General features: G+C 43.5%; 1 protein-coding gene across 1 annotated transcript in view; it reads right to left on the reverse strand.

Annotated features, from left to right (window-relative positions):
- Positions 1–5,747, reverse strand: part of LOC118121717 (polypeptide N-acetylgalactosaminyltransferase 10) — a 49,722-nt gene extending 43,975 nt beyond the window's left edge. The window contains 1 exon segment of the mRNA XM_035177784.2: positions 5,512–5,747. Within this exon segment, the coding sequence (XP_035033675.2) occupies positions 5,512–5,670 (159 nt within the window). The 5' untranslated portion in view covers positions 5,671–5,747.
- Positions 5,748–16,335: the final 10,588 nt, after the last annotated feature.

Raw genomic sequence — 16,335 nt, forward strand, 5'->3', positions numbered from 1 at the left:
GGACAGAGACTCAGAGACGCAGAACACACTGGGAACCTTCTAGCTGTGGGCAGACAGCGCTGACCGCTGTACCACTGTGCCACCCTTAGAATAAAGTGGATTATTCTATTGGAAACATGGACACTCTGGACAGACAGAGTCACATCTGAGTAAAAACACAGATCCTGTCGTTGTGACCACAAACTGTATTTGTGTGTTTGTTTCAGAGCTACAGATGAAGCTCTTGATCACATGACCGGCAGCTCTGTGGTCCTCTCTCTCTCCCTGTTTGAGTCTCTCTCTCCCTCCGTGTGAGTCTCTCTCTCCCTCCGTGTGAGTCTCTCTCTCCCTCCGTGTGAGTCTCTCTCTCCCTCTGTGTGAGTCTCTCTCTCCCTCCGTGTGAGTCTCTCTCTCCCCCCGTGTGAGTCTCTCTCTCCTCCGTGTGAGTCTCTCTCTCCTCCGTGTGAGTCTCTCTCCTCCGTGTGAGTCTCTCTCTCCCTCCGTGTGAGTCTCTCTCTCTCTGTTTGAGTCTCTCTCTCCCTCCGTGTGAGTCTCTCTCTCCCTCCGTGTGAGTCTCTCTCCCTCCTGGGTCTCTCTCTCCCCCCGTGTGAGTCTCTCTCTCCCTCCGTGTGAGTCTCTCTCTCCTCCGTGTGAGTCTCTCTCTCTCCCTCCGTGAGTCTCTCTCTCCTGTTGAGTCTCTCTCTCCCTCCGTGTGAGTCTCTCTCTCCCTCCGTGTGAGTCTCTCTCTCCCTCCGTGTGAGTCTCTCTCTCCCTCGTGAGTCTCTCTCCCCTCTGTGTGAGTCTCTCTCTCCCTCCGTGTGAGTCTCTCCTCCGTGTGTCTCTCTCCTCTGTGTGAATCTCTCTCTCCCTCCGTGTGAGTCTCTCTCTCCCTCTGTGTGAATCTCTCTCTCTCCCTCCGTGTGAATCTCTCTCTCTCCTCCGTGTGAGTCTCTCTCCCTCCGTGTGAGTCTCTCTCTCCCTCCGTGTGAGTCTCTCTCTCCCTCCGTGTGAGTCTGAAAAGCAGAAGCTGCAGACGAGGGACTTGAACCTGGTTTACGTTCGACGCGGGCGGAACGTGGCTTTCACCGCCTCCTCCTCCTCCCAGCTTCCCTCCATTACTGTCCATGTGCCCGTCGATAACCAGACCCCCGACGTGCAGTGTGAGACAGGTGGCTCCTTCCCTCCACCAGCGATCAATTCTCAATATGGTTAAGAGGAGCAGATCGATTGATTTAACACAAAGAACTGTCAGTGTGAAAGGCGTTTAGCCACACTGCACACACACACACACACACACACACACACACACACACACACACACACACACACACACACACACACACACACACACACACACACACACACACACACACACACACACACACTGCTGCACACACACACTGCTGCACACACACACTGCTGCACACACACTGCTGCTGCTGCACACACACACACTGCACACACACTGCTGCACACACACACTGCTGCACACACACACTGCTGCACACACACTGCTGCACACACACACACACACACACACACACACACACACACACACTGCTGCACACACACACACTCCTGCACACAACACACTGCTGCACACACACACACACTGCTGCACACACACTGCCAGGGGGGACATAAAGACTATTTTATTTTTAAATAAAGAGGAGCAGCATTTTGCTTCTTCACTTTTTCGTCCTGCAAAGTTTGGAAATATGAAACATTTATGCTCTAATAGTGAAATGGAGACTCAGCCCCGAGTCGCTCAGGAAACACAAAGTGCAGCTGCTCATCTCTGTCGGTCCCCAAACCATGAAAATTTAAATTGCAGCCACAGACATTCAAAAACACCTGGTCTCACATTAGTGACCGAGGCGTGAGATTTCCAAGTTCACCGGGATCAAACATGTGGTGCTTTTCATTCATCTAATTATTCGTCCCCCCCATCTTTGCCCTCAGAGGATCCATTCTTCCGATGAACCTCATCCTTTCAACATGTTGTTTATCGATCGGTGTGATCTGACGAGACAGTAAAACCAATACTGCCGACTGTTCTAAAGCAGTGAACGGATCTATAACCAGTCCTCAGAAGAAAGAGCTGCTAACCGCTGCTCCAAAGAGCAAAGATCTACAGAAATCTGCAAAGAAACGAGTGTAAACACGGAAGCTGCTTGAGAAAAGTCTCCTCCTCCTCCCGGGGTAAATAAATAAATCCCCAAAACAATATGTTATTCACTCAAATTCTATTTTATCTAAAACATCAGTTGGAGAGATTGTGTATAAATGAGACTGCAGCTCGTCCTGTTGGTATTTAATCCGCTCTGATCTTATTCTGACGGTTTAAGCACTGTGTCTCCTACAAGTGGAAAAGACAGGAACCAACAAGGGGCAGAAAATATCTGCTACAAATGTCTGAACAAGACGTATGTGGGAAAAGGCTGAATAGGATTAGGGTATTGATTTTGATCTACTTCAGAGAAGCTATTACAGCCCACAGAGAGCACTCAAACACAGAGTCACAAATATTGTTGCTTTCTTGTTCCTTCGTCGTCCTTTTCTCCGTTTGTCTTTCGCTAATAAAAGTTTACGAGAAAGAAGAAGAACCGAAGATGAACGCTCACAGATTCCAGCAGCGTAGAGAAACCTGTCCTGTGTTTTATTAGACGTCTGACGACCCGTCGGAGGCGTCTCACCCGGAGAGACCCTTCAGGACCCAGTTTCAACTTTACAACATCGTTACAGTGTTCAGGTGATTCTAAAACGTTCAATATATAAAACACAACCCAACATAGACGTGTAATTCTCAGACGAAACCTGCTGTTAAATGTAATTCAATGCTTAAAATGATCAAGTACAATATCTTCTTTCACACAACCAACCTTAAATCATGCATCTATAGGTCACCACTACCTTTAACTGCACATGCTGGGATGAAAACAAGAGACGACTCCATTCAGTGTTTACACATCAACACACGCCCACTCTGCAGTGATGTTGATTTAATTCTTCACTCCACCGTTGATTTTTGGACGTTTTGTAGAAACGGCCGCTGTGATCACTCCTCTCAGAAAGACGGCTTCAAATCATCCCTCAATGAAAATACAACTGTCACAATAAAATGCCACCTGGGTGTAATTATCAGTGTCCAGGCCATGAAACCGTCTGTGTCAGTGATCACAGCAGGCGTCTGTACTGCAGAAGCTACAAATCAGGTGTCACAGCTACGGCTGAGCTCCGGTTAACCTGAAATGCAGGGTGAGGTTAAAGGTCACGGTTTCGTCTGAATAAGGTTTGACATTTTGTCGACTTCTCCGCCTGCATCGGCCTCTTCCATCTGTGGACTTTCTACATCTGCACATAACCTTTGTCAGACCGACCCTGATCCATCATCTGTTTAAACCTATCGTCAACAATCATCACTTCAGGAATCACTTGAAACCACAATTTAAACTGAATAAATCCGACCTCACTCAGAAACCTGAGCATAAAAACTCTGCTCCAAACCAACTCTGTACTGAAGATACATTATGCAATCAGCCATTATGTTGTTGTTAATATTTTCAAGGAAACATATGCAAAATATTCTCTCAGGATATTATCAAATGAAATTTGCTCTGCATCGAAGTCCAACTGCAAGTCACTACACAGCAGCGATTTATTCAAATTTTCTAGAAAAAACAACAATCAATACCACAAAGGGATCTTTGGGCGACAGAGATGAATCGTACGTTTTACTGATTTTCAGAGAAGCACAAAGAATCATGTTCCTCTCGACAAACAAACAGAAATAGGTGAATTTCTGACAGAGTCGATGTTTCCATCTAAAAACTCAGATTTTCTGGTTTTAGAAGTTGTTGCATCAGAATTGATCAACAATTTCCGATGCAGTTAATCTGAGAAGAATAAATACTGGTCAGAAAAACCCTTTGCACCATTTGGTAAAGTTAGATTCAGTCAGTCAGAGGAAAATCATAACAGGAAAGATTTGACCTATTTGTGCCGGTGGATGAGGATTTGAACAACAACACATATTCATGAATTTGTGCTAAATCACCTTCCTTTGAAATATTGGTATTTTGACCTCAGGCAGCTGAATCTGTATTTAATCCCTCAGACTAATTGAAACCTTTATCATTTGTCGTCGCTCATTTAAAGTGGAAAAGTGGCTGTTTCACGCTCCGGTGGCGAATCAGATTTGCAGTTCAGTGGTGTTTAGTCTCACAGGTACAGTATGAACAGACATCACTCCTCCTGTGGATGTGACTTGTGTTCAAAGCAAATGATTAACATGCAGACTGACTATTTGTAAAAGCCATTTTTCTTTATGTGGCATCGCCGTAAGGTCACTTATGGTCAGTTAATTAACATACAATATAATAAATGAATTATAGGAACAAGATATTTGCTGATAGAAGCTGCTTCAGTGTGAAAATTGGCTCCGTGTGTCAAACAAAATAAGTTTAACATCACTTTCTTTCTTCCACGATAACCTGCAGTCGCTGTTTCTCGTTATTCTTGACCTTTCATACATACACATGATGAATTTATCCACATTTACCAGTAATGCAAAAAGAACAGTGGCAGCCTCAGTTGTTCCCCATGGCAACAGCCTCAAATCAGGGCTGTAACATCAATTAAACCAGGGCCACTAAATGAGAGCGTCTGCGTTTTCTTACTATAAAGAAGAATCTACAAATACACAACACCCAAGAAAAATCAATGTATACAATCTATCTATATATCTATCTATCTATCCATCTATCTATATATCTATCTATATATCTAGCTCTATATCTATATCTATATCTATATCTATATATCTATATCTATCTCTATATCTATATCTATATCTACATCTATCTATCTATCTTTATATCTCTATCTCTATCTCTATCTCTACTCTATATCTATATCTATATCTATATATCTACATCTTTATCTAAATCTATATCTATCTATATCTCTATATCTATCTCTGTATCTGAATCTATATCTCTGTCTCTGTCTCTATCTCTATCTATATATCTACATCTTTATCTATATCTATCTATATATCTATATCTATATCTATATCTATATCTATATCTATATCTATATCTATATCTATATTTCTATCTTTATATCTATATCTATATCTATATTTCTATCTTTATATCTATATCTATATTTCTATCTTTATATCTATATCTATATTTCTTCACTTCTTCCTGCAGGTTTGTAAAGGCAGCGCTGTCGCTCTCCATGGTGCTGAACCCGAGCAGCGGACAGAGGAGCTCTCCGTGGTGCTGAACTGTACAGTACATACAGTGGGTGTGTGGAGGAATCAAACTCACACACCCGCTCTGCCACTGTCTCCGTGTGAACACTGACCCAGGAGCAGTCACATCCATGAGCTCCTTGTTCCATGTGATGGAGAATTAAGCAGGAATCGACTAATGAGCCAATGAGGAAGAAACCTGGAGAATCTGCGTTTCTCTCCAGACCCGCTGAAGGTCACAGGAAACCGGATCAGAACCGAGCTCCTCTCACCTGCACGGGGGGGAATCCGCCCGGAGCGTCCACCGTGTCCGGGGAGTTGTCCGACACCCGGTCCCGGTACAGAGACCACAGCCCCACGTTCGGGAGGAAGAGCAGAGCCGCCAGCAGCAGCCCGGCGAACTGCAGCAGCCGCTTCTCCTTCCGCCTCATGTCCAAGGGAGGGAGCAGCGACAGGAGCAGCAGCAGCAGCGGAGGAGACTGACGAGTCCGAGTCCAGACAACTTCCACTTGTAGACATGGAGGAGGAGGAGGAGGAGGAGGAGGAGGAGGAGGAGGCTGCGTTCAAGCTGCAGGAAACATACAATCATACACGACGTCCGGGCAGGACTTTCAAAATAAGACTACATGGACTCACAGGGTAGTTTGGAGAGGAAGAGAGAGAGAATAATTCAATTCAATTTTATTTGTATAGCGCCAGATCATTATATATATTATCTTAAAGCTCTTTATATATAGGGGAAAGACCTAAAACATTAGAGAGAAACCAACTGTTCCCACAATAAGAGAGAAACCTCTAGAGTGGTAAGTGGTAAGAAATATCCGAGCGCAGGAGTCAGTGTACGATCTGGTGACTGAAGCTGAAGCAAAGAGAAATGTTTAGTTTCAAAGATATTCACTGAACTTTCTTCTCTGATATCTAACAACACTTTGTTTCACAAGTTTGGAGCGAAATTTACAAAAGCTGCATCTCCCTTTTCTTCCAGCTGTTGTTGGGAAGATCTAACAGACTTGCTGCAGAAGATCTCAGTGTTCGAGAGGGGACATACATCTTCTTAAATCTTTAAAAGTAAAATATAATTTCATATTTAGTGAATTATGAATGAGAACTTATCATTTAAAATGCCTCATACTGTGTACCTGTGCTGAATTACACTGTAGGAAGTCACCAACAGGATTTCACACTGTGTCAGACTCTGCAAAGCTCATATTTAATTTTTTCTTCATTATGATATTTGTTAATCGTGTTCTTCTGTTGTCGTCTTTCTGTTTGTGCACGTTTCATCACGTTGGCCATAAGAGACTCTGACACCTGGAAGTCTCTTGAACTGTTTCACAGTTTTAACTCTTCAGTCAACAATGTTCTTCTCGTGCAGCTCCTGCCCCCTCTCCTCTCCATCTCTCCATGCTTTTGTTTTGAAGGGTAAAGCACTGACACTCCTATTGTTTTCTGATTTCCTCGACAGCAGCTTGATGCAGTTTTTCATTTTAAACTGAGACCTGGCGGGATAATAGAGAGGATCTGGTCTCAATGTTTATATGAAATGAAACTTCGTGAGTCAATATTCAGACTCTAAAATAGATGATGTGAAATGATATGTGATGGCCACACGATATCTGAGCTTCTGTCCTTTGTCCATCAGCTCCAGAAATGATCAGACTGAGATGCTTCAAGCTCTGATTCTTCTGGTTAAGTAGTCAAGTAGAACTTTCTGCTGAGACACTTGTATTTCTGATGATCTCAGGACTTTTATTATTAATGACCTCAAACTGTCTTTGTCCTATTTCTGAACCGTCCATTAATGTCCAAGAGGTGTGCAAATCAAAATGAAGAGGCTTTAAATTAGATTTAAAGAAGGACATCGTGATTTTTTACATTATTGTGCAGCAGTTGAGACAAATGAATCCAATCAGCACTTTTACAGCTTTGACCTTTGCAGTTAAAATGTTGCTTTTCATCTTTGCGGGTTTAGTTCACGTCGTTGTGTCTTTCTCTGTTCACGTTACTTTTCAGTCTGCGTCACGTCCTCGTCTCACTCGCTGCCTCCCGTCCTCGTCTCACTCGCTGCCTCCCGTCCTCGTTGTCTCACTTCTGCAGCTTTTCCTCGAGGCTACACTGGCAAACAGAGGAAATACATATAATGACTTGATTATACAGCGTATTGTCACCATGCTCTTCTCTTCTCACTTAATTAACACTGGTGCTTGACTGGAGAATCTGGATGTTAAATATTATTACAGCCGAGAACTGGATGGTTTCTGCTAAATAAAGAAAGTATTCTTTCCCCCGAATGATCTCGCTTTAAATCTGGTGTCTCTCAGTTCATCCTTTCTTCTGTATAAATAACAGAATATAACCTAACACAAGAATTCATAGTGGTTATGAGAGTCGTTAAAAAAGATTAAAACTCTATAATTTGTTTCACTCTATGTGTTTTAATCTGCACAACTTGGCATCTCAGCATTGGAACTTTTTTCTCAGTAGACCATAGTTTTGTCCAACTCTTCTGGAGCATAACACACCAGTTTAACCAGTAGACTGGAGCAGTAACATCCACAGTGGTTTCTTTCATTTAAGTTATGTTTTGCTTCTTCAGTGCTGATACTGATAGTTTCCATGGCTCCACATTGCAGAAAGACAAATCATCTGTTTTTTGCGAATTACAAAATTATTGCAAAGTTCACCACTATCTATATTTAGATATTGAATTATATATGTCTTAATTAGTACTATACATCATTTGAGACATAGTTTAAAGCTAAGGTTGGTAATCTGTATCGGAGCTGGAGGCGAGAGGCAAGGTGCATCCTGGGTGTTCGGCCGGATCTCAGGACAGATACAGTTAATAAGAGAGATTAACCTCAGTCTGTGTGTCTGTCCGCACAGAAAGGCCCCCCCCCATAGTTAAACTTTACTGCTGTGCATTAAGATGTTCTCTGCAAACTTTGCTCTCGCATGTATTTCTCCCGTGTTTGCTTCGCCAGCTAAAGAGTCTTTGGTGACATCTTCCTGTTTATTTGACCTGGAGGAGCAGATTTTCCAGCTCGGTTCACTGAGACAGAATGACGCTCCAGTAATTGCTTATTGGGGGTGTCAGGGCCTGGCCCTCTCTGAATGAGCTCTGCTAATGGCTTTCAGCACAGAAGAGTCCATCGGCGCGGCTGCCATCAGATGATAATAATACTGGCATTTCATCTGCTTTATGCTCCGTGAATTACCTTGATTTCTCTTTTCATTCCAGCCTCTGTCACGTCCACAGTGAGGAGTTATAAAGTGTAAATCCCCAACACAATCAGAAGTTGCAGGGTTTATCCATAATTCATGCAGGGAGACGCAGAACAGATTGAATTGTCACAACTCGGGCTGGTGCAGATGGAGGGAGCTGCTCTCTCTCTCTCTCTCTCTCAGGATTAGCAGCGAGTCGGAGAGTGCGACACAACCCGGGTTCAAGTCCACTCTGTTGAACAATGCAGCTAATCTTCAGTTAACCCACAATCATTATTCCTGCTCTGTATATGCATGCCTGTCAAAGTCCAGCATTCGCAGAGATTAGTCTGATGCTTGACTGGTTTAGAAATCAGGATTTGTTCGTTGTGCGAGTCAGAGGTCGCAGGAAAGAGGTCGAATCAGCCGGCGCCTGAAACAGTAATGAATCACGGAGCCGTCTGAGGTCGAGACGAGGGGGTCAGCGGTCCCTTCTCTGTAAGTGACAGTCAGACTTTGGGAAAATTACTTTCACAAAGTTTGATTTATCTGAAATGAAAAGGAAAAACTAATACATGAACTGTCACCCCCGAGCTGAGCGAGTGAAACCGAGCGAGGCTCCGCTCACATGACCTCAGAGTAAAGTACGAAGAACAACCTAATGTTCCTTCTGTGTCCGAGACAGAAGAAACAGACAGATGAACTAAATAATGACTTATGTTATGTTTGGATATTCATGATAATATGTTCTAATGTTGTGAAACGTGTTCCTCTGTAGCGGGTTCAGGTTCAGATGTGACTCGGCCCTTTGCTCAACTCTGTCGATGAATACATATAGTTTGAAATCCTTTCATTTCCAGCTTCTACCTCAAGAGACATTAAATATTTCATATTGTATTAATATATATTGTTAGATGTTTCTATAGAAGTCTCTAGAAAGTGACTCTACTTCTCACTTTATAACGTCAGTAAACATTCAGGAGTTTCTGTCTCAGTCTCTAGTTTCAAGTCTTCTTCAAACAGCTGATGTTCATTTAGTGAATTATGATCATTTAGAGTCAAACAGACCATAAATCTAACACTTCATCAAACACAGAGGAGGAAAAAGCATTTAATCAGTAACAGAACAGACATTTTAGAAAACCAGGATCCTCACGTAATGAAACTCAGTCGCTGCCCTTTCTTACTGTCTTTACAGTGGCCGGAGGAACAGTCCGTCCACACCATCGATGTGTGAAAGCTCCTGTTCTTCATGTCCCCAAAGGTCAAGAGGTTACACTTCACCAGAGAAACGATCGTTTCCCCGACTACAGACTGAGCGGATTCATCTCAGGCAGGTTTTCTGAGAGGAAAGTGGAAGTGAAGCTGGGTCGTCTAACTTTCTATCGGCTGTAATTGTTCAGCTTCAGCTCAGCGAGCTCGCGAGTAAACACAGGAGGACAAACTGGTTTTCTCTTCATATCTATTCTGGAGCTGCTGCTGTAAAAGAAGTCTGGAATCCGTGCGACAGGGGAGAATCCTCTCAGAGTGAAGTGTGTGATTGACGGATTGGAAGCGACAGACGGAGCCGAGTGGTGAGATTGTTTGATTTGTTTGTTGAGGGTCACGACGGAGCCGCAGCTTCAGCGACGCCGCCGCTGGTCTGACGGACACCCGCCGAACGCTGATGGATTCTAAAGCTCTGACTTCTCCTCACGTCACAGGAGGCCTTTTCATTTTAGAGACTTGTTTTGACAAGAGTTGAATGGAAGTGAGGACGTTTTAAACATTTATAGAACTTACAGGAGGAACTTTAATGTTTTTCTTATGTGTGTGTGTGTGTGTCGGGGGGGGGGTCATAATCCCCTCCTCCTCCATGTTAGCAGATGGGACATGGACCAAACTAAAATCTAAAAGTATCTGTTAACTAAATGTTTGTCAAAGATGTTTTCTGTCATTTCAGGAAGTTCTTATCATACTGATGTTTGTTCAAATGTTCATGTTTCTGATCAGTTTGGGTTTAATTGGTTATTTGTTGATATGAAAACAGGCTGAGACGCCAAAAGATGGCTTCACCTGTTCATTATTACAGGAAGTGGAGAAGCGTCGTCCATCTTTATTTTCAGTCTCTGGTTCACACAGTCACGTTTTGGGGACTTTCTCTTCATCTCCTTAAGGACGTCAAGTCCCCAAAGTGTAAATCATGAACTTTTAAGTTGGGGGGTTGTTTTAAAGCTTTTAGATTCACACAGGAAATGAATGTAAGTCAATGTAAAGTGCTCCGAAGTGACGGAGACACAACTGTGTGTGTTTGTGTGTTTGTGGACATTGTCCATCGGCACATGACAAATTCTGCATGATGCAAATTGTGTTTGGGTAATATATATATGGGCAGTAGAAAGAACATTTTGATTGATTGTTTGATTGATTGATACATTATTTTATCTTATTGTAGCCGGGACTCCTTGGAAGTCAATTATTCATCCATGCTAATCACTGTAGTTCAGTCATTTTTTGGCTCTTTTCTTATTTGTTTCATTTTATTTGATGTATTTATAATTCTCTTTGTTGTTGTGGTAAATGAATGAACTTATTTGGACAGAACCGGTTGTTGTCCGTTGCCAGATTCAACCCTGGAAAGCTCTGAAAGCCACAGACTGGAATCAGATTTGTCACTTGAATTCATTCATTTATTCAGTTAATGAACCGAACTCTTCCAGCTGGACTTTGTAATGAACACACGTGTGTTTGGTGCCGTGTTCCGGCCAAATCAAACATTTCTCCGTGCAGGGATCCTTCTGTGTTGACTATAATGGAGCCCGCTGTCTTTGTGTATGAATTAATTATGCACCATCAGTATTCCCTCAGACTCGTGGTGTAACTGGCCGAGAAGGACGGATTAGCCTGTTACGTTCCCAGAGCTGTTCCTGGACCAGTGCCCTCTGTAAATCTTCTCCTCTGCATTTTATTCACTCCTTATTCTCTCTGTATTTGCACTGAACGCTGTGGCTGCAGCTCTGCTCCGTTCCTGAGGTGCAGGACCACCTGGCAGTGTCTGTGATACCTCTACTTTTCTCTGGGTGACGTCTGTTGCTGCCCTGAAGCCCGACTGGGCCCAAATCCCACCTGCGGGACAGTCGATAGGCCCCATCATCCCAGTTTAAAGTCTGCTGTGCCCATTTTCAGCCTTCCTCCGACCTCCTGTTGGCTTCTGTCGCTCTCTGAAGTCAGTTCGGACCCTCGAGCAGTTGGTGCTGTGCTCGTCTCTGCAGTGATGTCACCATTTCCTCTGTTTTATGTTTCCTTTAGTTTGTGCATCAAAGGCTCAGCCGGTGGCTTTAAATTCACGTTCTCTCCCAAACGATGCACCAACAGAATGGAAACAGATTTTCAGTTTCGTCCTGTATTTCACTGTTCACTGCTTCTCCAGAGTTTAGTGATTAACCAATCCAGACCCATCGGCTGTGGTCTGATGAATTACTCCATATTTTGGGTGTAGACAGACGACATCTGGGCCACGACTCCATCTTACGTTCTGCCTCGAGCCGGCTTCAGCCTTTTTACACACAGAGTCGAAAGTCTCTCCACAAAAAACACAAACAAGAGTCAGTGCGGACGGTCGGTTGTTGGCGACCGGCGACTCCTGGAACCTCTGTGACGCTCCAACAAGGAAATACCGGATCCTTCAGAGATCTGTCGTCCTGGGACCGACACCAGAGACGGGACCAGAGTAGTTATAACTGGATTGTGGGTGTTACCTGTGGATGTGAGATGATAACTACTGATCGTCACATTATGATCAGTCAGAATTGGACTCACGACCCCTGACAGTGAAGGTTTGAAGGTCGGCAGATTAACGAGGACTGAAACCTTAAACATGCAACAGCAGACTTTATGGCGACTTGGTTACAAGACAGAAAAACAACGATTAAATATTCTCGCCTTCTATGTTGATTTGTAAACTTTAAAGAAAACAGTCTTCACACATCATGAAAACACGGAGCAACATTATCATTCTTGTTTGTGGCTGCATGATCCAAACTGGGTGAAGTCCATTATTCTCCTTTTATCGCTTCGAGCCAGTTAGACACTCACACGCTTGTGTTGTGTTCAAGATGTTTATACGGCACAAGGCATAAATATGTAAATACTACATAATACTGGCCTGTACTGTTCAGTAAGTAGAATTCAGTATGCATCGCTTACTCCCAGTGATTAGACTTTCATGACTGTGCAGAGGAGATCACTCAAAACAAGTCTGACTCACCAGCTCGGATTCATACACCAACGTTCCCCGAAAACCCAGAACTAGAAACATCAGTGACAAACTGGTTCTGCTTGCTTGTCAAGGTGAACTGGTGTAAAGTGTCACTTCTTCACAGAGACAGAGATGAAGAAACACTGATGATATCGAGACAGAAACTTCAGGTGCAGGAGAGACGATCTCGTACTTTCCAACAAAACACCTGAACTGTTCGACAGAAACTTACATCGGCACCAAACGTTCGTCGGGTCGTCTCACACAATGTTTTTGTGGAGCTGCATTTAATTGATCCTCAGGAAAATATACAGCGACTTCAAGTTAAGAACTTTACAAGAAGACGAAGATCCATGTGGTGCTCGAGATCAGACGCAGGTCGGACACGATGGCATTGTCCTCTGAGGGGTGAATACGACTAAATAAGTACATTTTTAGTTTTTATAACATAAACAGTATCTTGTTCCCTCAGGATTTCAGCGACCTTCTCCCCACACCAAGACAATAAACGTCATCACACTGCAGTTGTGATATTAATATTGCATGTTAGTGTGTTTTCTTCACCTTGAAGAAACCAACCTCGACACATCCTAACAATAAAATATTGTTGGAATCATTTTTCAGGGATAGGAAGCATTTAAATGAGCGGTCTCACCGTCACGATGCTACATGTCGCAGCTACCTGCTGGTGTTGCTGCTCTGACCACTGTCTCCATCCCTCACAGTGATGTGAGACATACGAGCATCACTACACATGTGCTCCTCTCCCAGTGTCGTGTTGTAGCTCTGCACTTAAACAACATGTTCTCAGTCACACTGAGAGCGTCTCCTGCTTTCAGCTCAGTGGTACCGGCCCTAACGAGACTCCGAGTGTCACCTCCCACGCTGACCGACCTTGAGCTGCATGTGAACGTCTTCATCCGTCTCCATTAGGAACGACAGAGAGTGTCTCTGCCTCACTTCCAGCTCTGGTTCTCTCTGCTGTCTGTTCTCTGAAAGTTGATCCGCATCCAGCCGTCCATCTCCATTTTCAGAGTTATGACCACACACATAAAAACATCAGTGTTTCCCACCCTGAGACTTTGATCCTGCTCTGTTTGTCGGCCTCTCGCTCACACTCTGCCACTGTTTGTCCGTCTGTCTCGTTCTGATGCTTCTTCAACCACTGGTGTGCAGATTTCCTATCGGACAAATATACTCAGCTCCTTCCTCAAGCTTTGCTCTCTGTCCAATAAACACAGCCAGCCTGTCCACTCCGCTCATTTCCTCCTTTAATACCGTCGCCAGCCTCCCAGCAAACAGCAGCCTTGATGTGCTGGTACTTTGGGGACCGTGAATTCCTCCTAAGATGAAGGGTAATAATCATTTCTAGCGAGTTGACCTTTAAGGACAATAAACGCTGCAGATAAAGGACCAAGCAGATGGATTCCAACATTTTTATCCCATGGAAATGAAAGTTTGCCAAATATTTTCCGTCGTAAAAGCAGCATCCAGAGATAAAGCTGCTCAGTTTTCTCTTGGTATGTGTTAAAATAAAATTTACATTTTAGTGTTACTCTATAAACTACTACTAAACATTTCTCCCAAATCGAAAATTCAACAAACACTGGAATGAAAGAGAAATCCGGAGTCGTCTCGTCACATTCTCCCGACCTGTTTCAGTAATAATGCAAAAATATTCTTAAACCTGATTATTTTTCTGAGACACATCCATGTGTTTCTTCTTTTAAAATATGAAAACAGCAGCGTGAGAGCTGAAGGCGAAGAGGAACAGGGAGGAAACGTCTCATTATAAAGTCTGAATTTAAAAGAGCAGAGCAGAATGTCGGTATAAAAAGAAAAGATCACACAGCTCCGCTCCAGTGACTCTTTCTGCTCCAGACCTCCTACGACAGCCTCGTCTTTGTAATCAACTTGACACACCAGATATTTCAAGTCAAAGAGCGAGCGGAGTGTTTTACAGATTGGAATCTATTATCCATAAAACTCAAATAATGCAGGATCTCATCCAATACTCATGACGCCCTCGGGGCCAAACGCCAGGAACGCAGCTACATTTCCATCCAGCTGTCAAGTTGATTCCCAACCAATTTTAGAAATGTTGTAAAACATAAATCAAACGTGAGTGTTAATGAGACGTGTTTATCTGAAATAAATAAAGATACAGAAGCTCCCTGACATGTTATTTTTGTTCTTTATTGTCTGAGTCATGAAGCATGAATATAATCATGATATTAAAAAAGCCAAATAAAAACAGGAGGCTGGTCTGAGTCTGTTTCTCACATGAATCTGCTTTGTCATCATCATTCTGCCACTTCAACCCTCCCTCTCTTTCTTTGTCTTTCCTCAGACTCAAAGTTCAGCCGCACTTCGTTTCCCCTCCACTGCACCGTGGACGGCACCAGCTTTGGAAAATATCCATCATCCAACTTTTTACTTTGAATCTCAGGGTTGTGCATCCATCCATCCATCCATCCATCCAGCATCCATCCATCCACCATCTAATAATGCAGCAGACCTGCACTGATCTCCTCCTCCTCAGGAACTTCCTCACTTCTTCACCCTCTCATCTAGACTTCAGTCCAGCTCTGGTTGGTGCAGGTGCCTGGTGTGCGGCGGCTGTGTTTGCTCGGCCGCTGTCGCCCTTGTTGACTAAATGATTTGGACGGCGGCGCTCGTACATGACAGGCAGCTGTGTACATGATGTGAACCCTCCCCCCGGGCGGATGGAGCCGACGAGCTCGGAGAAAGACAAACAGATTAAATGACGCGTTTGGAATAATAATAAACACGAGATTCAGCCGCAGCTTCGGGTCCAGATCTTTTGAATTCACGCCAATGTGTTTAACTTCCTCTGTATAGTGTTGAAATATGACGATTTTAAAGTCAAAAGTTAGAAGTTAAATCTAAAAATCATCGTCTTAATTTCACAAATGTGTCAGTTTGCTTTGGTGAAGATTTCACATCATTGCTTCACCTGCAGATTCCCCCCCCCCCACTGATTGAAGCTGGGAGCGACTCCCACAGTATCTGTCGTTGCGAAGCTTCTTTGGGATTTAACAGCTTCCAATCCTCGCCTGCGTGAAACCACATTAAGCGGCGATATGAACGACTCAGACGCAGGGAGAGAGATGGTCAAAACGAATTCATGAATGAGGGATTTTCCTCTTTTTGCCTTTATTTCCCCTGCGATTTCCTTTTCTCCATGAAAAGCGGAGCAAAGCGATCGTTTCCATTTTGATTGACAGAGAAAGATTTACTGCTTTACATACTTATTCCACTGAAAGAGGCTGAGATGAGTGAAGACGTTAATGTAATTCATCCTGTGCACGCCAGCATCTTTACAGTTTCAGCAGATAACGTTAGTGGAGGCATTTGCACGATGCCACAATTTACATTTACCTCTGTAATGTAAATTTAAATGCATATCTTTGTGCACAATACTTACATTCTTCTTACATATGTGTCCCCATATACATATATGTTGCAGCACGGTGGGAGGCCCTCTTGAAATTGTAAGGATTATTCTTATTATAGTGACCCAGATGAATTGGCTTTTTGAGGCTTTAACATGCTCAACTTCTTACCAAACTTTGCAGAAAATTAGAAAGTGGTGAAAATGTACGTATTCTGGAGTAATTTGAAATGGGCGTGG

The sequence above is a fragment of the Hippoglossus stenolepis genome, chromosome 15 (assembly GCF_022539355.2).
Source record: "Hippoglossus stenolepis isolate QCI-W04-F060 chromosome 15, HSTE1.2, whole genome shotgun sequence".
Classification (NCBI taxonomy): Eukaryota; Metazoa; Chordata; class Actinopteri; order Pleuronectiformes; family Pleuronectidae; genus Hippoglossus; species Hippoglossus stenolepis.